General features: G+C 35.7%; 5 protein-coding genes and 1 non-coding gene across 7 annotated transcripts; 2 read left to right on the plus strand and 4 right to left on the minus strand.

Moving 5' to 3' along the window:
- Nucleotides 1–555: 555 nt before the first annotated feature.
- On the minus strand, nt 556–13540 carry LOC145640683 (uncharacterized). The gene is made up of 5 exons (XM_081691918.1): nt 13510–13540; nt 12724–12866; nt 10512–11132; nt 7737–8287; nt 556–1838 (listed from the first exon to the last, which is right to left on the minus strand). The coding sequence occupies exons 1-5, from the start codon at nt 13538–13540 to the stop codon at nt 929–931; spliced, it is 2256 nt and encodes a 751-aa protein (XP_081548044.1). The 3' UTR covers nt 556–928.
- LOC145638577 (uncharacterized) lies at nt 3201–6226 on the minus strand. The gene is made up of 11 exons (XM_081689563.1): nt 5897–6226; nt 5728–5836; nt 5553–5644; nt 5195–5313; nt 4972–5087; nt 4763–4893; nt 4595–4681; nt 4089–4149; nt 3951–3991; nt 3748–3868; nt 3201–3588 (listed from the first exon to the last, which is right to left on the minus strand). Exons 1-11 carry the CDS (start codon nt 6133–6135, stop codon nt 3529–3531), a joined length of 1176 nt encoding a protein of 391 aa, XP_081545689.1. The 5' UTR covers nt 6136–6226; the 3' UTR covers nt 3201–3528.
- A 65-nt stretch (nt 13541–13605) lies between the features above and the next one.
- Nucleotides 13606–18919, plus strand: LOC145638578 (mechanosensitive ion channel protein 1, mitochondrial-like). 2 transcript variants are annotated; one of them, XM_081689564.1, is made up of 8 exons: nt 13606–13779; nt 13969–14861; nt 14957–15234; nt 15953–16051; nt 16740–16849; nt 17173–17394; nt 17997–18141; nt 18553–18919. In XM_081689564.1, the coding sequence occupies exons 2-7, from the start codon at nt 14068–14070 to the stop codon at nt 18108–18110; spliced, it is 1617 nt and encodes a 538-aa protein (XP_081545690.1). In that variant the 5' UTR covers nt 13606–13779; nt 13969–14067; the 3' UTR covers nt 18111–18141; nt 18553–18919. The 2 variants fall into 2 exon arrangements, with proteins under 2 accessions (XP_081545690.1, XP_081545691.1); XM_081689565.1 differs by having other exon boundaries at nt 17997–18137.
- Nucleotides 18920–19759: 840 nt separating this feature from the next.
- LOC145640684 (IAA-leucine resistant 2-like) lies at nt 19760–21037 on the minus strand. The gene has a single exon (XM_081691920.1). The coding sequence runs from the start codon at nt 21035–21037 to the stop codon at nt 19760–19762; it is 1278 nt and encodes a 425-aa protein (XP_081548046.1).
- Nucleotides 21038–21571: 534 nt separating this feature from the next.
- Nucleotides 21572–21645, plus strand: TRNAV-CAC (transfer RNA valine (anticodon CAC)). The gene has a single exon. It is a non-coding gene; the product is annotated as a tRNA-Val (tRNA).
- Nucleotides 21646–21711: 66 nt separating this feature from the next.
- LOC145639594 (mitogen-activated protein kinase homolog MMK2) lies at nt 21712–27122 on the minus strand. Its single transcript, XM_081690876.1, has 6 exons — nt 26803–27122; nt 25419–25548; nt 24775–24912; nt 24004–24336; nt 22883–23066; nt 21712–22322 (listed from the first exon to the last, which is right to left on the minus strand). The coding sequence occupies exons 1-6, from the start codon at nt 26940–26942 to the stop codon at nt 22147–22149; spliced, it is 1101 nt and encodes a 366-aa protein (XP_081547002.1). The 5' UTR covers nt 26943–27122; the 3' UTR covers nt 21712–22146.
- Between the last annotated feature and the right edge of the window lie 526 nt (nt 27123–27648).

A 27648-nucleotide genomic window follows, 5' to 3' on the forward strand; every position in this document is an offset into this window, starting at 1 on the left:
GGCTATGCTTCGAACAAGGATGAGACAGTATTTGGCTGAAGCTTCCACACCTTGGATTACACTGCTCACCAATAGCTTTTCCTAGTTCTTTTGAAATAACATAACTACATAAACTAACTCACCAAACTTGAAATTCCAATTGTTATCAGAAACTGGTGCTTGCAGAATCATAGCAATATCCAACTGTTACTAAAGGATGCTCAAATTTACTCCCAGCTTTATACAGTACTCCAGCAGATGTTCACAAACCATTAGGAGATTATTTTTGAAGTATGCTATGACTTAATGACCTTAAATCTCCATGTTACAATCTACAGATGACCATCATATTACAGGATGAAGACCTATGAATACAGAACAGTAAACTCTAGAAGAAGAGTAATTCTCTCTTTCCAGCTTCTAGGGATGGTACACTCTTACTCATTTTCCATCGACTTAATAAAGATTGAAGAAAAGAATAAGAATGAGATGATAGTTAGGAATTGCCAGGGTGCATAATATTAAAATAATGAGAACCAAAATAATCACACCTTTTAAACCAGAAAACTAGAAAAGTTATCAAAAGTATATCCATTACAGTTGGTTTTCATTCATATGCCTTCACCAATCACCATATATTACACTCAAAAAACAAGATCAATAATCTCAAAAAAAAGAAAAGTTTGTTAACATTATATGAATTATCAACAAAAATAAATACGGAGTGCCTATGATCGGAAGTTCTAAGTTCTTCACAAAATACAATTTACTTACATAACTGAAAGAGCATCAGTCCAACCATCTGAGTCCTTTCACATCTAGCAATGCCACAATCAAAGTGTTCTGAGGTCCAATACTCGACCTTTTAACAAGACCAGGGCTTGATAAGTTATGAATGTAGCAACATATATGGATACATTCACCTCCAAAGAGACTTTCATTCGCAAAATTATAAATAGGTAGACTTCAAACTGACTTCAGAAACATCCACAGGCAATGGAGACCATGCCACAGAATCACGCACAGCCATTAATCTTTTACGCAATACAACAGATGCAGCAACCAACAACCCTACTGCAGCTACAAGAAGCACCAGAAAACTACTATTTCCTCCCCTACATCTCATGATTGCATTTGCAGATACCATTCCATCAAGACTATTTAGTGAGTTGCTCATTTTGAAGACTTCTATTCCATTCAGTAATGCATCAACCCCTGAAGGTGAGCTCCAATTTGAATGCCCAACACTAACAGAAACAACCCCGTTTTCTCCATTGACAATGAAATCAGCATAGTAAGGAGAAGCCAAACTGTTTGTAATAGTCGTTAGATCCAAGTTTTCAATGGCCAAATCCCCATTAACATACACATTGAAATACAATGATCCAAGCACAGGACTAGCAATGTCACAAAAATGAGTCCTCACAAGATACTTGTACCCATCAACAATTGGAAAACCCCATGTCAAATACTCCTTAGCAACACCAGGATTCGAAGCACTAATCACCCTCGCGCTGTTATACACATTATCAGGAGCAACCTCGCGGCTCGCTCCTCCCAATTGATACTTAATTCTACCACCAAAATGAACCTCTTTAGACCCATGGTCTGATTCTAAGAACCCATCATCAGTAACCCAAGTTCTCCACAAAGAATCGTTAAAAGGGGTCACTTTAGCACCTCCAACATTAACCCTAAACATAGTTTCAAACGCATTTCTGGAAATTCCATCAATTTTAACCACCCCATTAGAATCTACAGATTGAGCAATGTCCAGTATCAAATCTTTAGGCGCAGAAATAACTTCAATTGCATTGACAAAGCCAAATTTAGATTTCTTCAAAGGTTTGAACAAAATTTCAAGGTTATTACTATCAACCCACAAAATATACTCCCTAATTTCAAGTGATTTCATGGTCAACCCACTAAATTCATTCAATAACAAATACCCATCAGCTAAAACATGAAATTGAGCATCAGAAAGATCGAATTTCGATGAATCAAAGCGGTGAAAATGAAGACGTACCAAATGGGCACCTTTCTCTTTGATCTGAAACGCATATTTTGAGGGTTTTCTGAAGATTCTGACCGAGTTGTAAAGAGGGGAGACATGGTCTAACTCAGTGAGGGGGATCGTCCGAGATGCAGAGAGTCGAACCGAGTGAGGAAGTGGCGAATCGTCGCCGGCAAACTTGCGATTGTCGGAGTCGGTGGTTAAAGGGGCGTCGGAGCCGGCGTTGATTAGGTAATGGTCGGTGGGAGTGAAAGAAGAGGAAGTTTCGAAGAAGAGCTGAAGAAGAAGGAGAAGGAAGAGAGAGAAAATGGGAAATTTAGAGAGATTCGCCATTGCAGAGAGACAAGAAACAGAGACAAGAAGAGTCAGAGGAAAGAGGAAGAATTATTGTGAAGGAAATGAAGAACAGAGCTCAGAAAAACACGGATTTAATTAAGATTAATAAACTTTTTGGTTTAAACGCGTTGAACATTCTGACAGCTATTTTTGGGTGTGCCCTCGAGTGGGCTGGGTGGTAGCCTGGTAGGTGAACATATCCGTATTCGGCTACGGGGATTATTAAGGGCGTAAATGAGACGAGATATGATAGGTTCAATTCGACATTACTGGATGTACTAGTTTTTAATTGAAATTAGATATGAAAACTTATGCACCACATGGTGCAATAACATATGGGCATGATGCACAAGCCACCAAGCATTATGGGCAATGGGGCGTAGGCGTGGCTATAGGGCATGCACTTAATGCTACATGCATAAACTAACGCTTTTCAACTCCAGCCAATGGCGAAAGTATAAACCAATGTTAAAGCTTTCAAAACCCTATCTTCAATTATCGGTTGTTATCCTTGTAATGACAATATGCATCACCCGAGGTCAATCACATCTAATTTCGGAGAGAATGAGTACGTTGTTACAATTAAATCCAGATATAGTGATTAGTGAGTGCATTCATTAGATTTCCATGGTATGACTCGGTCGTTTAAGCAACTTCAAATTCAAATAAGATACATGAGAAATTATGTTACATTTTAAGGCAATAAAACGAAGTACTGCAAGAGTCCAATTCTTTAATTAGCTCATGAGTGATAGCTGAGCACTTGAGCAAAGAAAGTTATCTAGTACAATAGGGTATCAGTCCAACTTGATCAGAAACAAAAAATAGTAAAAGATAGAATTCAATTACTGCAACTAAGCTGTTTGATTAGAGTAATGAGCAACAAGCCCTGTGTACACCATATCTCCTGGATGCAAAAATTGATACATTATATAGCTTTACAAATACACTACTTGAAATTCTTTGAATTTCAGCCAGCTGTAATTTACTAATTTATGTCACAATGCAGTGTGGGTGCCAAATTGGCAAATTTGAATGAACTAATACCAAGCTGTGTGAGCCTGAGCCTTCAGTTTACTTCTGGTCAATTTATCCAAGCGCGAGTTTTACTAGGGCATCACCTCTCTTTGCTTGATAAAGTTGCTGATACAATCATCTCGAATCAAATCTTTACTAGCTAGAGTAGAGTCGCCGGAATGTTATTTGTACCAGCCAACTAGGAGCCACCATAACAAGAAACAAAATCCGCAAGCAATAGCCTGTGGAGAAGGGCATGTCATGTTAATGCACAAATATCTATCAGTGGCCAGAAATGCATAACTTTGTTGCAATGACCACCTAAAGTAGTACGAGTAGTCGAGTAGTATATGCAAATTTTCACTAATTTAGAGAGGTTACAGAGGAGCTAGTAGCCTCACCTGGATAGAGAGAAGAACAATGCAGAGTGATTGTTCAGACATTCTTCCAAAACGTCTCAAACAAAAGTTCACAAGTGTACCGTTCTTAGTCCCAGTTAGAAGTCCTGTTTGAGGGTCAAATCTGGTGGTATTCAAGATATTGTCAGATGAGGTAAGAAATACTATGTATGAACTGGGTTGAGAAAATAGATCAAAAGGATTACCTTGGAAGACGGTGTCGAGGACAAGGAATAATTCCAGCAATCTTGTAAAAAGTAAGTCATAGAAAACATATTAAGCAATGCTCAAGGGCAGATTGCCAGATTATGAGGGGAATTGAAGAGAGGAGAAGAAAAACTAACCTGGGGAATTGACAGGATAAAATTGATGACTTGAGGAGCAAAGAAAATCAATAATGTTTCACTGCAAAATTCACAGAGAATCAGAATATTACTCTTTCCAAACAAACATATGCAAAATGAGTCTTTCTCCTGAGATAATGCATAGATTAGTTTATGTATGATGATATATAATGGTAAACCATCTAACTATGACTTCATCTGCATACTTTTAATTCGATATTTTCTCACATCAAACAGGTAGTAAACTTGTTAAGCATTCGATCAAACAAACTAAAGACGGCTTGCTAGGCAATTACACAGTGGAAATTGCTCTCATCATAGACATGTTTCTAGAAGTGTGCATCTTATTATACATGAATACATATGCCTGTCCAAACTTGAAAGCAATTTCTCAGGTGTGTAGTTATTCCTAGTTAAGGTTTCGACCATAAAGGTACAAGTTACCAACTAATAACACAGTATAGATGATATGGTGTAGTTTCAATAACAAAAGAAAGCTATTTCACCTGTAGTGACCCAGAATTCCAGCAACGGCCATTGTCATTCCAGCAAAGTATGTATACGTATCCCCAACAAAGACTGCAGACGGATACCTGAACACAAAGTCAAAGAAGGTTCTCAAACAAAGTAACATAAAAGATACCTCAAGTACATAATACCAGTGACATAATTACCAGTTGTAAGAGAGTAAAGCCAAAGATGTAGCAAACAAAGGTTGAATAAGATGAATAGAGAATAGATGAGCCTGCTGATACTCAGAATTTCCCATGGATGCTCCAATTCGCAAGATATTATGTATCAGAATCTGTTAAGCACTCAATTGATCAGACTGTATACAAATTACAACAATGTTTGTAGCAAATTCAAAAGTTGATAGGCTTACTGCGGATGCAATGACTACTGTCTGGCCAACTTCAAGACCATTTATACCGGCATGAATATTAATAGAGTTAGTGCAGAACACTGCCAGAAGGCACATATACAGTTTATACATCCATCCTGCATACATATAGAAGGGACGTGATGCCAAATTAGAAGATGTCACAAGCCACAACAAGAAGAAATAATTGTTTAACATTTGATCCAACTAATACACAAGGTTTCACCTAGATCCAATGACTCAAACCCAAGATGTGGAATGAGAGGCTTTGGGATTACGATGGTTGTATGACCGGTATAAGCCATCAACAGAGGAAGAGCAGCAACTAAAGGCAAGACCAGTTTCCTGTATGCACAACAAACTTTTAATATCTACGAGTGATAAATTTCGAAACAATATGAAATGGGTCTGGACAACCCGAATAAGGAGGAGGAGAATTTGGTCAACAAACTAGGCTTTGGAGCTTGGTCCCTTATAAAGTGGAACCGCATCTCCAATATGGGACATTCACAAGTGGGCTACAATGGGTTTCAACAACGAGTAAATGATAATTTTATCACGAAACTAACAAGATTAATACTTACATTCTCCATGGAATGTCAAGAACGTCGTCAACAAAGCCAAGCAAAATCATGAAACAGATTGATGTCAAAGCTGAATTATACTGAACTAGCCACTACAAAAATTATTAATTTGTTCATTAGTATGACACATTACAAAGTCTGTCTCTACATTGAAAGAAATGTTTGAAAAACTTACAGTGGAATCAGCAATCAAGTTCAAGGGTTGAAACAAAATTGCCACGCCCAAAAACAGAATTACGACGGCCAAAAACACTGTCCCAACAACTATACCCAAAGATTCAGGACTGTAAATCAATAAAAACAAATCATTATAATTAAGACTTTAGAGTCAAGTTAAAACTGACACTTTAATGTTTCCTTGGGGAGTGCCAGCCTTATTAAGATCAAACCCAAACAAATTGCGACGAACCAGGTAACGAGAAGCGACGGGAATCATTCTCAAAGTTATAAGAAATCCGACGAAACTGAAAGCGCCATTCATGAGTATTGATCGCTTCAATTCTTCGTCGTCGATTCTCAAGAGAAAGTAAACATATGGGAGCAACAATATAGCGGAAATACCCACAATTTTGGATTTCATCATTGTATTTTGGTTCCAGAATATATTTTTTGAGTAAACAATTAACTGGAGAATTGAAGTAAATGTATGTTATGGCCTCATAGTATCCGGAATTTTGAGGAGGTTCTTGCAAAATAAATACGAGTTTTAGATTTTTTATATTTATATAGAATAAAAAAAATAAAAATTTAAGTACTCGTATATTCTTAAATAAAAAACAAATCCTACATTTTTTATTTATTTTTTTTTTTTAAGAAAAAACAAATCCTACATTTAAAAGAGCTCTATTCCTATTGCCTAATGGAATAAAACTTGGAATCTCTTTTTATACTTTGTGATATGCAAGGGCACTTTTGCAAAGCATGTAACATATTAACAAAATTTATTTGAGCAAAGTGATGTGCATATAGAATATTCGTGGAAAGCTTGAAACATAAATTCTTATGTGTGGCTCATCATAGGGGTTACTTTGTTATCATCCTTGTTATAGGGTTAGTAGGTCAGTATTATAGGGTTATTTGGTTAATATTACAGGGGTTATTTAGTCAATATTATAAGAATTACTTTGTTTTTTTTATAAGTAGTCACACACAAGACGGATTATAAACCATTGCATTATGCATACAAGAATTTGCTCCGCCCATAACAGTAAATTTGTTAAGAAAGTACGTACTGTTAAAACTCCATCCATTTATGAAGCTTTGATATATATGATAAACATCAATGGCATCAAAGATGAAAGTATACAAGTGCGTAAAGAGCCTATTTACAATGGTAAAAGTTTTTTTATTGTCCTAACTCAAAATTGCTTCGATTCGGCCAATAAGAACCCAAATGGGTTAAACTTGAATTGAAAGCAAGTAAAAATGAGAAGAGAGATGATAATTGCTGAAAAAAAATATAGCAATTTATATTAATTAGTTATTATTGTAATGGTTCAAGGAATTCCCCTTCTCTGCATTCTCCTACATCTATTACCACTGTACTTTTCTTGTCTGTATGCATCACCCTACAACAATCCCTTCTTGGACCCTGCCATAAGACCACCATTGCGCACAACAATTAGAAAACTGAGTAAAATAATAGTGCAAAAGGAGTAATTTAGATGTAATTTAAAATCCGAATATGTTCATCTTAAGGTGACTGTTTTTTACTAACTTTGAATTTATAATTTTTTTTTTTAACCTTATCTAAATTATTCTATCTTATCAAAACTTATTTAAATATATCTCGGTAATCCTTATCAAAACCTAATACTACTTAATTTTCTTAAGTTTATCTTATTTGAACATATATTTTTTTTATGAAATAAGTGAAAACAATGTGAACCAAAGAGGATATAACACGCCTTAAGCATGGTCATATTACAACTTTTTATTTTCAAGGTCTGTTCACTTCAGCTTATTTTCATTTCAGTTCAATTAAGCTCCAATCAGTTCAATTCAGTTCCGCTCTTAATATCCTTCTCTCATAAAATATTCATTTCAGCTCTATTCAGTTCAGTTCAACTCCAATCAAATTAGTTTAGTTCAGTAAATATGAACAGGCCCTTAGCCTATATCAAAAACTAGATCACAAATAATGACTAATCATATATTGATTACAAATATAAAAGTATGTAGAAAATTACCTCATCCCATTTATGAGGGTCAGTAGGCTTCTTATACACTTCAACCTTATGAAACTTCTCAGGGTTCTCAGCTTTCCACCAGCACCAAGGATGAGGCATTTGATATAGCTCATACTCACTCACTGTCACATTAATCTCTGCATTATTCGCGGCTTTAGAAAGATAGTATATGAAAGGCTTCTCACAAGGGTGCTTGGTAAATGGTCTTGTGTTGAAGGCAAAACTCGCTGGCTCATCTCTATTGTACCAATTGAAAAATGTTCTAGACGGTCTTTGCATCTCTCGGGGTGTGATGGAACCACGAATGATCTGCACCGCGTACCCCCAGGAGACTGAGACGGTCCAGTTCCTGGTGGAGTCGTAGCATATGGACTGTTGCATTAGTGAGTCCGAGTCTACTTCTGCTGCTATCTTTAGACGTTGCAGCGCTTGGAGACGGGTCATGTATGGAAATATTGGATCAACTATTTCTAAGTGATGTAGTGTTACTAGTGGTGCTACTGGGTGCGCTGTTAGAATCCCAAATAGGTTGCCATGCACATCACACTGCCAAATTATTTATAAGCTTTATTAAGATATTTGTACAACTTTAATAAGAGATGATAAAATACGGTGAATATATGCAAAAACACTTTCTACCCAAAAAAAATACAAAGTATATGTACATAATACCACGTCCATGGAATTGGAAAAAGTGCAGACAAACTAACAATTATATGTCTATTTTACTCGACTTGTTCCTAAATAATAGGTTACTTTAAAGATCGGTGAATCAACTAAGAATAATTCGTCACATAAACTATATTGTTTAAATTTAGCTAAGCTTCCAAGTAGTTCATAGACAAAGACTTAATTTGTTTTACTAAATGTTCATAGAAAAACACTTTCTAATATGTAAACATGTAATATTTCAAAGGAATAAGCATGATTAAAAAAAAAAAAAAAAAAGTATATATAGCACTAGCTTCCACTAATAATGGAGTAATAAAACGTGGAGAATGGATGAATAAAGGAAGACTAATTTTTGTGTACTTTCTACCTCCCACTATTTGTGTGCCACAAAAGTTAATTTCAAGTCAACATATGTACAAAAAAAGGACTTAAGTCAATCATTGAATTCCCCTATCTCCACTTCTTTTGAATTTTACCCCATTAATCAAGGCATTGAAAACTACTAACTTATTATTTGGGATTTAATTAGTTTGGTAAGTTGAACTTTCATATGTATTACAATAATTAAGCCATATGTCAGGGATAAATTGTGGAAAGTGACACGAAAATTTGGAAGTTGGAATGAAAGTAAAAGGAGACTATGATTAAAATCATAAAATGTACCAAACTTTTGTTGGACAATTAACAGAAATTCACTTCAAATTGTGGGTCCTCAAAGACTATAAAAGAGTGATATCTTTGACTTAGTTATCTATCACTAAAATTATTTTGGATCATTTGGAAATTGTATTTTGGAACATTTGGAAATTGTATTTTGGAACATTTGGAAATTGTATTTTGGATCATTTGGAAATTGTATAAGGTTAACTAGCTACCAAATCAATAAGAATGTAGTGAAAGTTCAAAGGAGGATGCAATGTATATTGTCATTACAATGGCTATATAAGATTCTAATATGGTGTTCTCCAATTTAATTATGATTAATAATAGTTATATATGGGGCATGATGCACATACACGGACACAATACATGTTATATTAGAACGATCACTCATGTTTGTATAGGTTCATTTGTTGTTGTTGTCATGTCTCATGTATGTTCAAGGGTGTGTTAAGATTGTCGGAATCTATAAACTTCATTCTAATTGTATATGTATACACAAAGTATAAATTTGGCTAGTCCTAATTGGAACTTGTTTAAACTATATGAGCTTCTAATACATACTTATATGTACGAGAAATGTATGTGCATGTAAAGGTAGGTCGTGGTAAGATATCATATGCACATGTGATATGGCAAGTCGTTTATCACCAATGCCTAAGGTCACATTTTAGCATGTAAGACATGCACTTAATGGCAAGAGCACTAGTAATCTGTATGTTGATATCAATGGTTTTATTTTTACAAAAACAAACAATTATTATAAACACATGTTAGTCACAACTCCCTAGTACACTCCTATGATTTCTGAAAAACCAAGTTAATAGTAGGAAAAGAGTTTGTTACATAACCAAAAAAACTTGGTCTAAAACAAATACAAAACAACTTATAAAGCGTTATGGTAGGTAGGACTCCAACTTTTTGACCAGAAGTTAGAAAAAAGAAATTAGTAGCAGTAATACTAATTACTAAATGAAAATAACAAACATGTAAAGTTGTAGTAGTAAAACCCAACATACACTCAATATCACTTTTATTATCAAAGTACGACATTAATTTACAGCTTTGCATATTCATTACTCGTAATTAAACCACATTTTATAAATAAAATAAAATAAACTGACGAGCACTCACTTTTGTAACATATTGTTACCTTTAATTTTATCAAGCACCCATATTTCATTTAATCAACAATCAAGTGTTACCAAAAAAACGTGAAACTCAGAAGATTATAACAGTTAGTAACAATTCCTAATTTGTTAGCTGGAAATTGCAAAAACAACGTGACCATTTGCAATTTCATTCATAACAATAAATAATACCGGTAAATTTTTAAAAATTTACATGCTTGATTAACCGTAAGTATCATGCTAAACATGTAATTTAACCTAGTAACGTGACAATGAAAGTATCAAAGTAGTAGTATATGAAAACGAACCTGGTGGAAACCGGGTTCTCTAGTGAGAGGAACTCCGAGCTCGGCCAAACAAGCCTGAATCCGATCATCCGATCCGTATAAACCCGTATATCTTTGGATACAACCATCTTGCATTTTTTCAATAGCCAATGCTAAAGGATAACTTATAGCAAACCCTCCACCTCCAAAAGCCATATCATACGCAAAATTAATATTTTGCAAATGTGTTTCCGAATTACTCCCAATATAGTACATCTTATTATGATCATACTTTCGTAACACTCGAATTAAATTATTGGGAAAAAACACGGTGTCGTCGTCTCCCATGACGAACCACCGTACGTCGTCCTCCAACCCCATCCGGACGATCTCGGATACGATCCGAGTCATCCGGATGGCGGACCGGGACCCACGTCGATACGAGTACCCGAACCTAGAAGTATCCTCCGATACTTTAAATGTCGGGTACTCGTAAGGGTCCTCGGTCTGTGTTAAGTTAACCTTCCGGTCTAGAAAAACAAAACCATGTGTGACATTAGGCCTCCACCATGACTTGATAAACTCCTTGCGTCGGCCCCACTTGTTAGCGGCAGCGCCAATGCCGAAAACAACGTGACGAAGCTCTGTGGGATCGGGGCTCGGCTCGGGGGCCGAGGCGAGGAGAGTGAGGTGAGTAGAAAGAGGAGGAGGAGGGGAGTAGAGAGATTTGAGAGAGAAGAAAGAGAGGAAAAGGTAAAAAGAAAGACCGAGGAGGAGAGAGAAAGCGAGTTTAGGAAGAGAGGGATTGAAGGAGGGATCAGAGGAGTGGTCTTTCAGGTGTAGTTTCATGGTTTTGTTTTTGTTGGGAGGAGAGAGAAAGTGAAAGAGGCAAAATAAGGAGAATGAAGGAATGAAATGGTGGTGTTGTTTTTAAGAGAGAGAGAAAAGGCGCAGAAATCTAAGGAGATATGATTCAGGTGAGAAGTGTTTTTGAGTTCTGGAATGTGTTTTGTAACAGAATTTTGGATTGGAGTAATTAAAGGTTTAAAGAAGATATACATCGATTAATTTTTCTTCTACTCTAGTATTTACTAGAGTGAACTCGTACAGTAGCATTAGATATATTCATTTTGAAAAAGAATAAAAATCCCAACAAAGGGATAAAGTAGAATTATGAAAAGTCGTATTCTTATAATTTGTTATGCTACAAGAATTACAATTTGAGCAAATGTCCAATACATCACATTTATATATTTATATTTATACTTATACTTAGTACTTACGGAGTAGTATTTAAAAACAAAAATCACAAGAAATAACCAAGTAACAACCCATATATCAAATAAGCCAAAAGGCTAGTTGAAGTTCAATTTAAGCAACCAAATGTAACATCCCAAGTCAACATTCAAAGAGCAACAGGCAAGGGAGGAAGTAATTACTACGTACAAAATACCAAAATTAATTAGGGAATAAATCATTTATGTTCTGTTTGAAGTTTTTCAACACACAAGCGTAATTCTTATTTATGTTTGTAATTGTAATTGTAATTAATTAGCCTTTAATCAATAAGGAGGATGCGTATGGAATATGAATTTAGCACTCAACAAGTCTACTATTAACATACAGAGTACTCCGTATTATAAAACAACGAACAACTGAACTAGCATTGAAAAATCTAACACGTGTGGCAATAAATTAAGCACCAAGTATTTATTAAATTTACATTAACATAATAAATTTTGTTATAACTTATTGTTGTTGTGAATTGGGCTTGAATAACTATCAACCTTAGCTAAACTTATTTTCTTTGAACATATCTTATACGGAGTATAAACTACCATTTAAAAAATTTATAATTTTTTTTTGTCAATGAGAATTGTCATCCTTAATATTTTATAAATTTTCACATATCATAAGGGTCCGTTCATATTTACTTATTTTTAGTTCAGTTCAGTTCAGCTCAGTTGTTAATTTTTTTGTTTTAAATGTTTTAGCATATTACAACGACAATAATAATAATAATAATAATAATAATAATAATAATAATAATAATAATAATAATAATAATAATAATAATAATTATTATTATTATTATTATTATTATTATTTTAAATTATACTCGTCGTTCAAAATGGTCACATGTTTTTTTTATAGTTGGACTCATTGACAAAATGAGAGTACTCCACAACAGTTACTAGCTTTCATAATCGGTTAGTTCTTCGTCTTCTTCTTCTTCATTAAGTTGCTCCATTACCTTAGCATTCCTCTGAATTGACTCCCATATATGATCAGTTATTTGGTTTCGTACAATATCCATAGCTGCTTTTCTGTTATCATCGTACATAGTATGATCTTCTGTTGGTCCCACGACTTCAACTTGGTGCGTGAATGGAATCCCTAGTTCATGTAAACGAACAAAATTGTGTAGTGTACAACAAGCAACGATTGACTACAGTAAAATATTGAAGAATATTTTTTATTTATATATATATATTTAAAATATAATACACAAAAATTTAATAATTTAAAATACAGAGTTATTTTTAAAACACTTTTATATTTTTCACAATCCACTATATATATTATCATTATTTTTCATAAACATTTTCATATATTTTTATGCATTTTAATTTTTCAGTTCAGTTCATTTCAGTTCAGCTCCAATCAGTTTAGTTCAGTTCAGTTCAACTCCAATCAGTTCAGTTCAGCTTAGTTCAGTAAATATGAACAGGCCCTAAGATAGTCACAACACGACCCAACGTCCCAACCCCATATCTAATTATGTTGCGTCGTGTCATGCCTAATTTCAAGTCTGAGAGGTTGTTATATACATCGTGTACCATACATTCATGTGTATTTTGTACTAATATTGATGATTGTTTTTCATTTAATCATACCTTAAATTAGTTGAGTGTACCATACACCCAAATATATATAACAAATTCTATTCAACTCTATATTCACTAATTTTACCTTACTTCGACAAAACCCACGCCACAAGTATAAAAACGTGCCATGTCATATCGTGTCGTTATTTTACCCTTAGCAAGGCCAGCTTGGCCCAATGCCATCTTTACCATATCTACGAGTTGAGGAATACTTATCAGCCCAACAAATGACTTCGGACATCAAGCCTCTATTTTCTTCTTTCGCAAAACTTGATTGAAATACCAACACGCGTTCTGTGCTGCATATCAGCTTCATTTTGACTCGACGAACCAGAAAAAGAATGGCTCCCCACGACATCCTCCATAGATTGAATTCAAGCTTCTTTCAAGAATCCATCCATTCTTCTGAACCATCAAAACAGGTATCAATTATTCGTTATATGCTTGTTTGTACTTTGAAATTCCATCATCAAATCAAATGCAACGCTTAGGAAATTACCCAGATTATTTTATCTTGATCTTTTCCTTTGTAATGCTGAAATTTCTCCATTATGTTTGTTTGGGTGTTGCTTAATTTGAGTACCCTAATTGTTTATCTTTTTAATTTGCAGTTTTGAAGTGGGTAATTTTGGTGGGTTTTTGTTCAAGTTTTGTGTTAATGCTGGAATTGGTCAGAAATTAGATAATCTTGTGAACTTAGGTTAGTGGTAATGGCGAGAATTTTGTCTTCGAAGTTGAAATCGCTTTCTGGGTCTGTTTTTTCTTCACCAAAATCAATGTCATCTGGGTTGAATTATGCTTATATGAATAATATGAGAACTGGTGATCATATTCATGTTAGACCTATTGTTGGTTATATGGATCACACTAATCACTCTGATACTCATAGTAGTATGTTGAGTTTTGAGCCTAGAGCTTGTGCTCAGCTGTGTAAACCCAATTATGGCTCAGCATTTTCACCCACATTGTCAAGTTACCGGGTTTTGAGTAGCTTCCCTTTAACATCTATGTCGGGTTTCCTGTCATATTCGTCGTTCAGTGGTAGTAAAGGGGATAATAAGGGTCTTGATGTTCAGGAAGCTTCTAAAATTGGAGATGCAAGTGTTGGTGGAGGTGGTGATGGGACAGTTGGGAATTCTGAGTGGGTTGATAAACTTAAGGATGTATGGAAATCTGTTGTAGATGCAGCTAATGTCACTGCGCAAAAGGCTAAGGAAGCCTCTGATGAGTTAACTCCTTATGCGCAGCAAGTGTTGGATTCTCATCCATACCTGAATGATGTTTTGGTACCTGTTGGTGGTACAATCACTGCTGCTTTACTGGCATGGCTGGTCATGCCAAGTATTTTGAGGAAATTGCACAATTATACTAACCGAGGATCGGCTGCTTTGCTGTCTGGAACTGGAAGCATATTTGCTATTAGTGTACCATACGAGAAGAGTGCTTGGGGTGCATTAGAGAATCCACTACGCCTTCTGACAACTGTCATGGCGTTTTCTGAAATGTCAGTGGTATTGCTTACATATTATTCTTGGATTTTGTTTGTCACATCATGTTTACTCAGATAAATTAAACAATACAGCTTCTGTGGATATGCAGATGCCATTTGATTGCTCCAGATGCTGTTACATCCCAGCTGATTGGTCAGCTTTGGAAAGGGGCATTTGCCTTTTCATTTGTATGGTTTGTGCAACGATGGAAGACTAATTTGTTTGCCCGTGCCATGGCTTCTGAACAACTTCAACTGCTTGATCGTGAAAGGTTGCTTACTTTGGACAAAATTTCCTCTGTTGGCCTTATTGCCGTTGGAATTATGGCTTTAGCAGAAGCATCTGGTGTGGCTGTTCAGTCTATTATTACCGTTGGTGGTATTGGGGGTGAGTATTCCAAATTTCTAAACTATTTTCTATTCTTTTTTTACATGTTTTGTTCTGAACATTAACTTCCAGTGTCACAATATGAGCCTTACGATAGTATAGATTCATAAAGGGCAAAGTGAAGGCACCTATTGCTCTTTTTAGATCATATGCCTGTATGTGACTTATTCACCATACTGCATGTTAGGCATCTCCATGCCAGATCTTGTTCAGACTGTAACATATTAATTCTCATTCAAATCGAGTTGTGATAATCACTTTGATAGAATTATCTTTTAGGGTGATGTGGATCTTTTTTTTTTTTGTGTCAATGGCATGGTGAGGAGAGGGCAGGACCAAAAACTGTGGGAGGAATACAGATGAAAGAAATATTCTCAAGCTCTTCTGTGCTCTATGCTTAATCAAGCCAGTTCTAGTGAGAAACACTTTAGTGACCTTGCTTTTCGCAATAGGTGGATGGCTCTTTTGGTTTAAGTTTCCACTTCAATGCCTTAAGAAGAAGAAATTATAGGATTATAAAATTCTTGGGCCATAGTTTCTGCAGCACTCTACCAAATTGCCGAAATCTTATCTTTGCCACTTAATAAAGTTTGCATTTATCTACTTGTTATCCTATCATCCTGTGCCTAACTTATCATAGTTTAAAGTCTGCCAATTATCATATTGGCCACTCAAGTGTGTTTGTGAATTAATTTTTCTTCTGTTCTTCTCTGTCCAGGAGTGGCTACTGCTTTTGCATCAAAGGACATCCTTGGTAATGTGCTTAGTGGCTTGTCTATCCAGTTCTCAAAGCCATTTTCAATTGGAGATACCATTAAGTTATGCTGCCTAATCTCTCTTTCAGCTTATTAGTAGCAAAATAAAACTTCTTGTCTGATCATTACCCATCCCCTGGTTTTAGCAATGCCTTTTAGTTATGTTAATGGGTCCTGCATATGTTTTTTATGTGACTGCATTGATTTTACCCCCTTCTGTTTGCTGAAAGTAGTTCATCAAAGTTCAGGGTCTTTGTTATGTGGTTTGAAGGGTAGCATGCTGTTGGTTATGGCCCCTTTTTCTTCAGTTTAATAGCCTGCGTTTGGTACGCAAACTGGTATGGGGGTTGGAATCAGGAATGAAACCACAGTGGTATGGGTTTGGAACTTGATTCTTAATACCGTATGTTTGGTATGCTTATGGAATGCAATATTTTCTTTTATTTGATACCTAAAAGTATGGGAATGAGCCAAACCCACCTCCCCCCCAAGGTTTCTAAACCCCATACCTTGGGGGTTTGAAACTCTTAAAATCATAAAACAAACATAAGGTATGGGTTTAAACCATTCTAAACCCATACCTTATAACTTAATTATGTGAACCAAACGCCCCCTTGTTGGGTTTATTCAGCTGTAGACCTGTAATCATTTTTTTCCCTGTTAATTTCTCCTTTTGTGAGTGGGTTTCTTATGTAGCTTGGTTTATTTATGTCTCCCTCATGGCCTCATCTGTGGTTTTTAATTTTTTGCAGGCTGGATCTATAGAAGGTCAAGTTGTGGAGATGGGTTTGACTACTACATCATTATTGAATGTTGAAAAGTTTCCAGTAATAGTTCCGAATTCTATTTTTTCCAACCAGGTGAAAGCTTTTCTGCCTCTAAGCTCTATGCCTCTATAGCTCTTTCAAAAATTTACAGTCACTTTTTTCTTGACTGCTAGTTTGCATTAGTGAATCATTCTTGCAGTTTGCATTAGTGAATCATTCTTGCTCCTCTGCAGTTTGAATTTTTTAATTTACCCTTGGGGAACTAAGTGCATTTTACTGATTGTCCCATCAACATCTTAATTGCGCTTAATTTTATTATACAGATCCTGAATATAAATTGATTATTATCATGGATCTTGATTGCAATGGTACTTGTATATGTTTTGTTTACTTTGGGTCATTGTCACATTTGGCAGGTCATTGTGAACAAGTCTCGAGCTGGGTGGCGTGCTTTTATCAGTAAAATCCCACTGCAGTTCAGTAATATGGAAAAAATTCCCCAGGTTTCAGCTGACATAAAGTCAATGCTAGATTCATATCCAAAAGTTTTCTTGGAACGTGAGGCTCCTTACTGCTACCTTTCTCGCATTGAGAATTCGTATGCTGAACTGACTCTTGGATGCAATCTCCAACAGCTGGTACTTTCCCTGTGCACTAATTTGCATACACTTTTCTTCAGAAAATATAATTTATATTTAAGATTTACGTTAATATTACCTAACCAATAGAGCATCTGGTGGTTGTGAAGTTGTGATCATTGAAGCTGGCGAAATTGTTGCTAAAAATGTTTCTAATTTACTTTTAGCAAAAGGTTTATACGGCGTCTCTTGAGTACTATAGTTAAAATTATCAGGTTTCTGCTCCTGTTATTGCCAGTATAGCAAAAATTTGTTTTACGTATTCCAATACACGCTTTTGATTTCTTGGTCCATTGGATTTACTTTTTGTTTATTAAGGTTCATATTATGTTAAGACATAGATCCAATGACTGATAAGTTTGAGTTCTTTAGTGCTTGAAATTTATGACAGTTTATTACATTCACCTAGGCTTATACATCATCATAGTACATGTTCGGGGTGATGGCTTCTTGTAATGGCAAGGGTTTCATTTTAGTTTCTCTCCTATACATTATTTGATTATTTCCTAGATAGACATTTTTACTTTTCTTCTCTGCGGGTGTTTCTTCCTTGTTTGTCAGATTTGAATTGATATATATTTACCTTTTTCTGGTGATTGTAGAGCAAAGCAGAGAGGTATTCCACGGAACAAGATATCCTGTTAAAGTGCATCCAGATCATTCAGCAGCACGGTGTTTTGTTGGGCACTACACAGCAAGAACTGATAAGCCAGTGATTTTTTTCAGATTGAAACATCCAGCACGTAGGTTTGCCCATCTGACCTTATTAGTCCCCAGTTCAGGCATTAAACTTGATACTTGAACTTCAAACTATGGTCCCTTTTTTTCATCTTCATATATACTGTGCTCATTGATATCCGTAAGATATTATTAGCCATGTTCATGTCCTAGCTGGTTTGAGTTAGACTAACATACTATCTAGCATTAGTCTTGACTGTCTGAAATTCCCAATACTAAAATACTCCTTGGACATTTGAAAATTGTATGGAGATATTATCTTTTTACAAGCAATGCTAAAGACTGCAAATACTCGTTTTTCTAGCTAAATGTTCAGTATTAAACCTGTTCAAGAAAAGCCTATTTCTTACAATTCGTATTTCAGCTGTCCTTTTATTTTTTCTATTACTAATAAAGTTGTGGTATTTTGGATGATGGTAGTTCGTTCTCTACTCGTCTTCACCATCAAAGACATACAAGGCATGACACACCAAAGGTGATTACTATAACTTCTCTTGTTCCAGCTGTACGAGTCAGAGTGGAATTCAACGCTAGAAAATTTCCAAATTCATGAAGGAGCAAATCTATGTTAAGTACGTTACACTGCTGCTTCATATTACAGAATACTGTTCAAAAATTAGGAAAATTTTGACTCTTGTTAGAAATTTTGGTTGTATGTTATCATCATAGAAACTGCATCAGTTTGTTAATACTTCGTAGTTGGTTTAAATCAAAGAATGGTGGATTGTGGAGGCCTTTGTGCTATCTCAGAATGTAGATTGGAATTTCATCTTTATTTCTATTTTAATGATCCTCTTCTCCCATGACCCCCCCTCCCCCCAAATACAAGTTTTGGTTGAGAAATTTTACTTTATTTTTTACTAGACTTCAATAGCTACCCCTAAAAAAAGCTAATCGTCGACTAGAAAGTATACTAATGTAGTCAAGTGCTGAAACAACAGTTTCCAATTCTTATGACAGTGTACATAGGTGGCATTATAAGAAATTAGGATTTATTCATTGTTGGTTACATAGTACTCCTGTCATCTTTGAATATCAGGCCACATTTGGTTTGGGGTCAATTTTAAACTTAGTCTCTATTAGTTTGATAGTCTTGTTTGGAAATTTTAGTCAGGAGTATCAATATAAAGCAATATAGGAAAGTTTATATTTTGACTGGTTACAGTTGGATAGTGACTTATTATGTATGCAGGAATTACAATCGATTTCTGTCCTAAATAATACTCCCTCCGTCCCTTAATACAATGCCTCTTTTGAGTATTTATTCCTCACATAATAAAGAGAAAGAGGCATTGTATTAAGGGACGGAGGGAGTAAGGACTAATGGAGAAATGATAATTTTCATAGAGTCGATTGATAGGCAAGAACAGTTCTTGATCTCTTGGAGGTCAATCAGATTAGTAAAGTCGCTTTCTATCTGAAAATAATACACTCTACTTGATAGAATGGAAATTCTTACAGCATCAAACTGCTTAATATAATTCTGAAATTTTGCTGGTGAAACTAGGGTGATATCCACCACACTACCTAGACTTTGTTGTGGAGAAAAGTTTGAGCAACTGAACTAAAACAGAAGTTACAGAACAAAGATTAAAAAACTGACATAGGCAAAATCAAAGATGGTTGATCATTCCTTATATTTCATGAGCCTCTTGACGCATCTTGAGAGAGAAAGGTAAGAAGAGTCATCAACCTCTGATTTTGCTATAGGGCGAAATGCCCAGAACGGACCTGACCCGACAGGGTGTCCAAACTGACTAAGGTAGGGATGGCCAGTGAACATCTGGATATGCGTTTGAGCCAGAGCAGCCAAGGCCTCAGTGTGTGGATTTGGGTTGGTGACTGTAGTGGTGAGGCGGAGAGCAAAGGGAAAGAGGGCTCTCTTATCAGCTGAGTGGCAAGGGGTGATCATCTTGGTAGCAGGGGGCTGCATAACACAGACATACTGGTTGGCAGTTACTCCATGGGGGGTGCAGTCTGCCAGAGTCCCTGAACCAGTGAAGTATTTTGCCACGGTTGCAGCAACAGCCTTGACTTGATGAAACCAAGCCATGGAATCATTCATGTGCAAAAAGTTGGCTATAGGACGAAGATTATCGTTAGCATGAGTGGTGGGAAAGTCGAAGTTATGATAGCTATCAGCAAATGACTTGTTCAGACTCTTGTCAGCTTCACAGGGATACTGCAGACCTGGGGAGCAAAGAGCATATTTCTCAAAATCAGACCTTTCATTGAGAGGTGGAAAACTATAGTATCCAAAAACCTTAGTTTGGTTTCCGGCTTCCTGAACGGGGATGTGCTTTCCCAGAGAAGGAATCATCTGGGGGTCACCGTTAATTAGGAGGTTCAGATCCTCCAGAAGAGCGATAATCCCAGGTATGTTGGGGAGAAAGAAGGCGCTGTTACTGCTGCTGGTGCAGGTGATCCCACGCATAAAGGAGTTACGGCGTTTGGGGCCAGCACGAGATGGAATACTGGGGTAGACCAGACCATAACTATTTTTCATGATTTGTATCTCCGAAGTGCAGAGAGTTTTGAAATGAGGAAGAAGGGGAGCTGCCACTGGAAGAGATTCCAGGGGGTGGCGGTCCAGAAAATGCATCAAGAATTGGTGCTGCTCAGAGTTAAGGGTATTGGCCTCACGCCCAGCACGAAGGCACTGAATCCAAAATAATACGCCAAAGTAGAGGCGTAGTATATATGGATGGTAGTCAGGATTTACTCTTTTAAAGTAGTAATTATCAACTAGGTGCTTGTTCATCAAGTGGACAACATAGTCCATCATCAAGCAGGAAGGATTATACGAGGAGGCTGCTTTTGGAGATGGATAAACGATTCTAGTATTCATAAAGGGTTCAAGTATAGCGAAAGAGGCGCCAAAATCATGGTGGTCTTCATAAGACATGATTCTTGTAGGAATCTGCAAGTTGAAATTGAGCTACAAGTAAAAAGAGGATAAAGATGAGTTTGTAATTCGTATGACTAGTATTTCCAACTTATGAGTAGCAAAGAAGAAAAGGGGTGTTTGGAAATTTGGATAGTCAAGCATTGGAAACACATGCATAATAATGCATTAGAAGCTCAACAACCAACTATACGTAACAATAACTTCACAAGTATAGTTATTACAATGTAATTGGGACAGACTGTTGTCTTTCTTGTGATGCCTCTTGGCTTCCTTATTCCAAAAATTACCCAAAAAAAAAAATAATCGTTAATTTATTTTTGTCGAAATATATCTAATACTACCTTCATTAAATATCAGTTGCAACTTTGTGTATTATTTGTATGATACGTATAAAATATTCTAAAATTACAACTACTCCGTATTATTTAACAGAGTTAGTATATTTTACAATCAACGTGATTATTAGACTATTAGTCTGCTTCAATGAAATGAGCGTAATTAGTGACTTGTGTTTAGAATAAAAGCATCAAAGTCTGGGTGGTGTAGTCGGTTATCACGCTAGTCTCACACACTAGAGGTCCCCGGTTCGAACCCGGGCTCAGACATCTTTTTTAAGAAGATTTTTTTGCCATTCTGGAAATGCAAAGTGTCGAGCTTAAAGGATACTCATATGGAAAAATGTGAGTATGATATTAATGATACATAGACCTCATACAATCTAGAGTCAAATATTATGTAATAGCGCATTTTGAATCAATTCAATACAACAAGATGCTACATCATCCAACAAGACAGAAAAAAAAAATCCACATTCCTAAGGTAATAAGGTATAAAGCAATCGTCTTTAATAGTGAAAGACGGAAAGTGGTATATAATCTGGCAATATACAGGAGAATCGTGCTGTATGTACATACATTTTTTCCGTGGCATTCAAAGGAATCTCCATAGATTTTATGGTAAGCTGTGATTTACCATAAAATCTACTATTATAAGCAATTTACATTCTGCTATTCTTCAGAACAAAGAGGGCATTATACCACTGTTTATCACCATGTCACGTTTCACTTTCATCGTCTCTTGAAAGAAAGTCACTTCTGGTACAACAATTAACGAATTAGGGGGTCTGGATTGAATGACACAGACTCCCTCCAAATGAGCTCTTTGATGTTCTCTTCTGTGAAAGATGGCTGCTCAAAATCAAAACTGAATGGCTGGGGACAAACAGGTTCCTCGTTGATGTCGTGTAGAGGGGCAAGGTATGGATGGCAAAGTGCCTCGTGAACTGAACAAAATCAGAGAAAAAGCATTAAATTGGTATTCAACAAATACTGGTATGAATTCAAAGACAAGAGCTAAACTAAGCCAAGCTGCCTCAGGAAGGCCTAATCAGGAAACAGGCCATACTAAATTTTCTCATCCTACCCTCCCCTTGGAAGCGAAAGTGCAAAACTAACCACTCCTACATCAGCCTTCTCTACAGTCTGCCAGCTTGTGATCTGTCTTCCCTCATTTTTTCTTCCTTTCTCTCTCAATTTGTCTATCTTTTTGACTGATTAATAATGCAAGCCATTAACCAATTTCCATGTTCTACTCAACCTCCCTTTCCTAATCTCTTGCACATGCACACTCCATCCTGCCTTTTCCTTCCCGATCCCATGGAAAAACCCAAGTAAACCTAACCTGCACCTTAAACCTCAGCTAAACCTGACAAGGCTCAAGCTCAACTCAACTCAACTCGAATAAGCCTCTAGCTTACAAGTCACTGGGCAATCCAAATCATTTTTTCTCCAACGAATAGTTATATATTTCATTCATAATGATAATTTTCTTAAATCATAATACCTGTAATACGCTTGCTGGGATCAAAGACGAGCATTTTTTCCAGCAAATCAATAGCCAGCGGAGAAGCATTTGGAAATTTAACAGAGAATTGTTGCCTTGGATATTGAGGAAGCTGCCTAACATATCTTTTAGCATTGTCACTGTGTAGGAATTCTATACTGGAGTCATCAGGTGAACCTATGAGCTGCCAAGAGACAAAAGAGCCATTACAAATTTGTCAAGACTTTCCAAATTGTGACAATTCAGGGACTCCAGACAATCAAGACCACAAAGGAGAATAAATGGAGGATACTTGAATAAGCAAATAACAAAGTGACATTTATTTGATAAGATAAATTACTATATGATGGTCATTAAATCATCTAATAACAAAATTTTTAACCATGGATTAGTATGGACTAAAACAAACCTCTCACACTGTTAATTCAGTAGGAGTATATGGTATGCAGTGGAACACACTACTAACTAGTAAATCAAGGGGGGCATTGATGCAGCCTCTTTGTAATCATTGGGATACAGCCCCTCGGTTTTTTTAAAGGTATGGCTGCAGATATAAGTCAGTACTCTCAGTACACCAACCTAGGTGGGAGCTTTGATGAAGACATTGGCATAACGGGTAGAATGATATGGTGAATTGACTAACAAAATAACATTATTATACAGTAATGAGTTATAACACCAGACCAACAGGACAACTGAGGAAAACTATAATTTTAACAAAACTTCTTTGCCAACCAATCTCAGTACATGATAAGCATGTATAAACATAGAATTTGCAGGAGTTCTCATCTTTTCCTGCCAATTTTCAGTCAAAAATCCACCTATCCAGACAATATCCTGTTTGATGAGGCTACATTTATCTTGGATTCACAAGAGAAATATGTTTGAAATCTCACAAGTCAGACTAGTACTACAGTTTTTCCGGGTGTTACAAGCAATTACTGTACTGTATCCTACTAGGCTGTCATTGAGTAGAATGAGAAAAAAAAAGTAGTGAGACTGTTAGCAGTGTAGTCAAGGGATAAAGATGACCCAAAAAAAAAGTTCTCCGACTTCATGCTAATAGAAGAAAATACATTCTTATGACAGGCAATATCAATATTTTAAACATAAAAACCTACCTCAGTAACAAGTTTCAGCTGATGAACATAATCTCTTCCGGGAAAAAGGGGTTCTCTGGTCAAGATTTCCCCAAGTATACATCCAACAGACCAAATATCAATTGCAGCAGTGTACTCGGAACAGTTTAGAAGCAATTCTGGAGCTCGATACCACCGAGTGACAACATACTCGGTCATGAAATCGGTTTCTGAAGTTGTTCTTGCAAGTCCAAAGTCTCCAATCTTAAGGTCACAGTTTGCATTCATTAGCAAATTGCTAGGTTTCAGATCACGGTGCAGCACACCAGCCGAGTGAATGTACTTCAAGCCTCGTAAAATTTGATAGAGAAAATACTGTGAAAAAATTTGACCATCAATCATTTGTTAGGCACCAAATTCAAAGTAGCAAGCATGCAGGAAAAGACAACTAAAAGATGAGCAAAAGGATATATTATGACCCTCAATCATTTCTATCAAAGGATACAGAAAAAGGCCAAGAAAAAAACAAGCCAATGCTTTTCAAACATCAAGCTTTTGTTGGCTTTAATCTTTTCACTTAGAATAATACAGACAAAACAGCCTTTCAACTAGAAAGTATTTTAAGCTAAGACAGCCAAACTCCACATTTTCCTCTTATGAGAGACATGGGAGACTGGGAGTGAAATTATATTATTCATCAACAAAGTTAAAGCTAGACACAAGCGTTCAACTTTAGATTGATTATTGACTAAGAAAGGTTTTGTTCATTAAACTAATAATTTCAAAAACATCTATAACTTCATACAAACATACCCGACAATGATCATCTGTTAACTGTTGGTTGGATCGTATTATTTGGTGAAGATCAGTATCCATCAGTTCATGAACCATGTATACATCATTGAAGTTCTCTTTCTGTGGAGGTCGTATTATGTCCCGGATGGAGATAACCTGTGCTACGACGAAAAGTAACCGATTAGAAGATAACATTGAAACTCACAACTAATAAAATCTCCTACAATCAATAGGAGTCATAAACTCCTCAACAAAAAATAAAATAATAAATAAACTTAAATAAAAAGTAGAATCATATAACAATGCACATGAGTTCAAATTCTAAATGTCATATTGATTATCTTCTTTTAGATGATTTAAAGTACTTGTTTGAAATGCTTCGGTGTAGTGGGGTTTCAAATCAATGCAGTAAAGTCTATGCAAAAAGAATCTAAACAATATGTTTTTGCAATAAGAGATTCCAACTCATAATATTGATGCATGGCCTTTGAGTTTTGGAGCAAAGAAAACTGAAAAGTGAAATGTTTATGTTTGGTAAGTTGCAACAAGCAAGAAAATGTGCTACCTATACCATCAAAATTTCATGGTTATGAAAAGGGATAATAATATTAATATATATACCTTAAAATCACCATTACAAAACACTGAATAATAAAACTTACATTGTCATGATTCATGTGACGAAGAAGTTTGATTTCACGGAGTATTCTTTTGGCATCAATTCTGTTATGAAATGCATTGCTGACCTTCTTGATTGCAACTTCTTCCTGTGTTTCTGAATTGACAGCAGCACTGAGAAAATGGAAAAATCACTTTGACCATCATTAATTAGTAAACAACTACAAACACATCTGTCGTAGCAATAGGCTAGCTTAAGTATCAAAAGCATAGAAGCTCAATAATATAAGCAAGCAAAAGCAAGAGTAAAGCCTAAGAGACCACTAAATCATGATGGTATCTGATTCTTATAAACACATAAGATCAAATGCAAAGCAACTCCTGCGTAGTTTATCAGTAGAGTCTTTAACAACAAACAACAGTTGATAGTGTAAACTTATGTGAAAATTAAGAGGTTTTACTTAGCATTCTTTGGAATGTCCAGTCTTTAACAGCCAAATACAAAGTACGGAGTAATAACTACAAGAAAAAAACCTTGAATCTACAAAATCATATACTTAATACAACTGAAACCTGAGATACGACGATGAATACAGAGAGTTACAATTTTAAGCTGTTTTTTCCCACAAAATCTACTTTTTTTCCATTTTCCTTTGAGTGATTAATATAAACTGATTTCAAAATATAAATTAGTTGAGTTGAAAAGCTTTTTCATAGAGAAGAGAATATTTTCTTTAGTCAAAGAAAAAATGCACATTTCCCTTCAACTCCTCAATTCAACATCTTCCTGACTTCCTCCTCTCCTCCCCTACATTTCTTCCCCGTCTTCTCGGAACTACCCTTCTTCCTATAATTTCCTCTCTAACCTATCTAACAAAGAACTAACGAAAGGAAATTGATAAAAAGAAAATTCTTCATACATTAAATTTTTACAAAATTTTATGTTATGCTCAAGATGTTTCTTTTAAACAAACACAACCTACTCAATGTATCTCCCACCAAACAAAACATAGTCAAAATAGTCACATACTTCGTACAACAATATTCACAATGCATATGCAGATATGGCAACTAGCTTCGTTAGTCAAGTCCCATGACTATTGAGGCGGATCAAATCCCGTCTACATCATTGCCCTTTTAAGAATTATATTCATTACAATTCATATAGTACCTCATTTCAATATCATCTACTAATTGATCAAACAGATCAAGCTTATAATCAATGATCACTCGCTTATTTTTTATACTTCATAATACAAAACACCCACAAAATTCAACTAACAACGACAACAACGCCTTAGTCCCAAAATGATTTGGGGTCGGCTAACATGAATCGACACAAGTAGCTGGACCCACAAAATTCAACTAACATTAAACAAATATTAGGTATAATTAGAATAAAATCAGAAAAACGAGAAGAAAACTAACCAGACAATACCATAAGCGCCACGACCAACAGGGCGAAGAGGAGGAACATACTTACTAGAAACTTCGAAAACGTTTCCGTACAGATTGTACTGTACATACCTTCCTCCATGAGTGGGTATTCCTCTCAAGTTCTGCTCCATTTTGATGGGGTTTTAACTTTTAAGCTATTTAGAGGAGAGAGAAAGAAAGTTTGATGGGAGTTTTAGATAATTGGAGGAGAGAGAGAGAGAGATAATTTGATGGGTTTTCACAGGAATTAATAGAGAGAGTGAAATGGGTGTTGTTGGGTGATGGTGGAAGGTTGACATTTCTAAAGAGAATAGGAGACCATTATATTACTTATTACTTGGAGAAGGTGACTGGAAGAGTCATTAACTCACTATAGTCAAAGACATATTCTTGTACTCTAACTATTACTCTTTTCTTGAGGGCCTATTTTCATTGACTGAATTTAGCTTAGTTGAATTGAACTGAATTGAGCTGAAATGAATTGAGGTTCGTGTTTAATCTTTTGACAAACTCTTACAAATTTATTTATGTCCATCTTTCTCTTTCAAAACGTTTTAGTTAAACCAAAGGAGAACTGGACAATTTTAGTAAAACCAAAGGAGTACATTTTTGTCAATTTTTAAATATATATATTTATAATTTTATAATTTATAATGTCGTGAGGCCGCGTGGGAAAACCTCGTTGACAACGCGTGAAATAGAGTAGAAATTTTGTATTCATGGGATGACTTTGAATGAATGCATAAATGTCACAGTTTTCTAACCCAAACTTTTTTTTTTTTTTTTTAGGACAATTTCTAACCCAAACTTGATACATCCATACTCATAAAACGAGTT

Source organism: Chenopodium album, chromosome 7 (assembly GCF_948465745.1).
Source record: "Chenopodium album chromosome 7, dcCheAlbu1.1, whole genome shotgun sequence".
Taxonomy (NCBI): domain Eukaryota; kingdom Viridiplantae; phylum Streptophyta; class Magnoliopsida; order Caryophyllales; family Amaranthaceae; genus Chenopodium; species Chenopodium album.

Bases quoted from the DNA above. Each gene is read 5' to 3' on its own strand.
- LOC145638577 (XM_081689563.1), bottom strand. From the start codon at position 6,135: ATGATGAAATCCAAAATTGTGGGTATTTCCGCTATATTGTTGCTCCCA. The intron at 4,894-4,971 runs GTAAGCCTATCA...AGTGCTTAACAG, and splicing joins CAGTAGTCATTGCATCCGCA to ATTCTGATACATAATATCTT. The intron at 3,869-3,950 runs GTAATCCTTTTG...GAATACCACCAG, and splicing joins CCTCGACACCGTCTTCCAAG to ATTTGACCCTCAAACAGGAC.
- LOC145640683 (XM_081691918.1), bottom strand. From the start codon at position 13,540: ATGGCATTGGGCCAAGCTGGCCTTGCTAAGG. The intron at 11,133-12,723 runs GTAATGGAGCAA...TCGGCCCCCGAG, and splicing joins CAATTCAGAGGAATGCTAAG to CCGAGCCCCGATCCCACAGA. The intron at 8,288-10,511 runs GTTCGTTTTCAT...ATAATTTGGCAG, and splicing joins GAGAACCCGGTTTCCACCAG to TGTGATGTGCATGGCAACCT.
- LOC145638578 (XM_081689564.1), top strand. From the start codon at position 14,068: ATGGCGAGAATTTTGTCTTCGAAGTTGAAATCGCTTTCTGGGTCTGTT. The intron at 16,850-17,172 runs GTGAAAGCTTTT...CACATTTGGCAG, and splicing joins ATTCTATTTTTTCCAACCAG to GTCATTGTGAACAAGTCTCG. The intron at 17,395-17,996 runs GTACTTTCCCTG...TGGTGATTGTAG, and splicing joins GATGCAATCTCCAACAGCTG to AGCAAAGCAGAGAGGTATTC.
- LOC145640684 (XM_081691920.1), bottom strand. From the start codon at position 21,037: ATGTCTTATGAAGACCACCATGATTTTGGCGCCTCTTTCGCTATACTT.
- LOC145639594 (XM_081690876.1), bottom strand. From the start codon at position 26,942: ATGGAGCAGAACTTGAGAGGAATACCCACTCATGGAGGAAGGTATGTA. The intron at 23,067-24,003 runs GTAGGTTTTTAT...GTCTCTTGGCAG, and splicing joins AGCTGAAACTTGTTACTGAG to CTCATAGGTTCACCTGATGA. The intron at 22,323-22,882 runs GTATTATGATTT...GATTTTGTTCAG, and splicing joins TCCCAGCAAGCGTATTACAG to TTCACGAGGCACTTTGCCAT.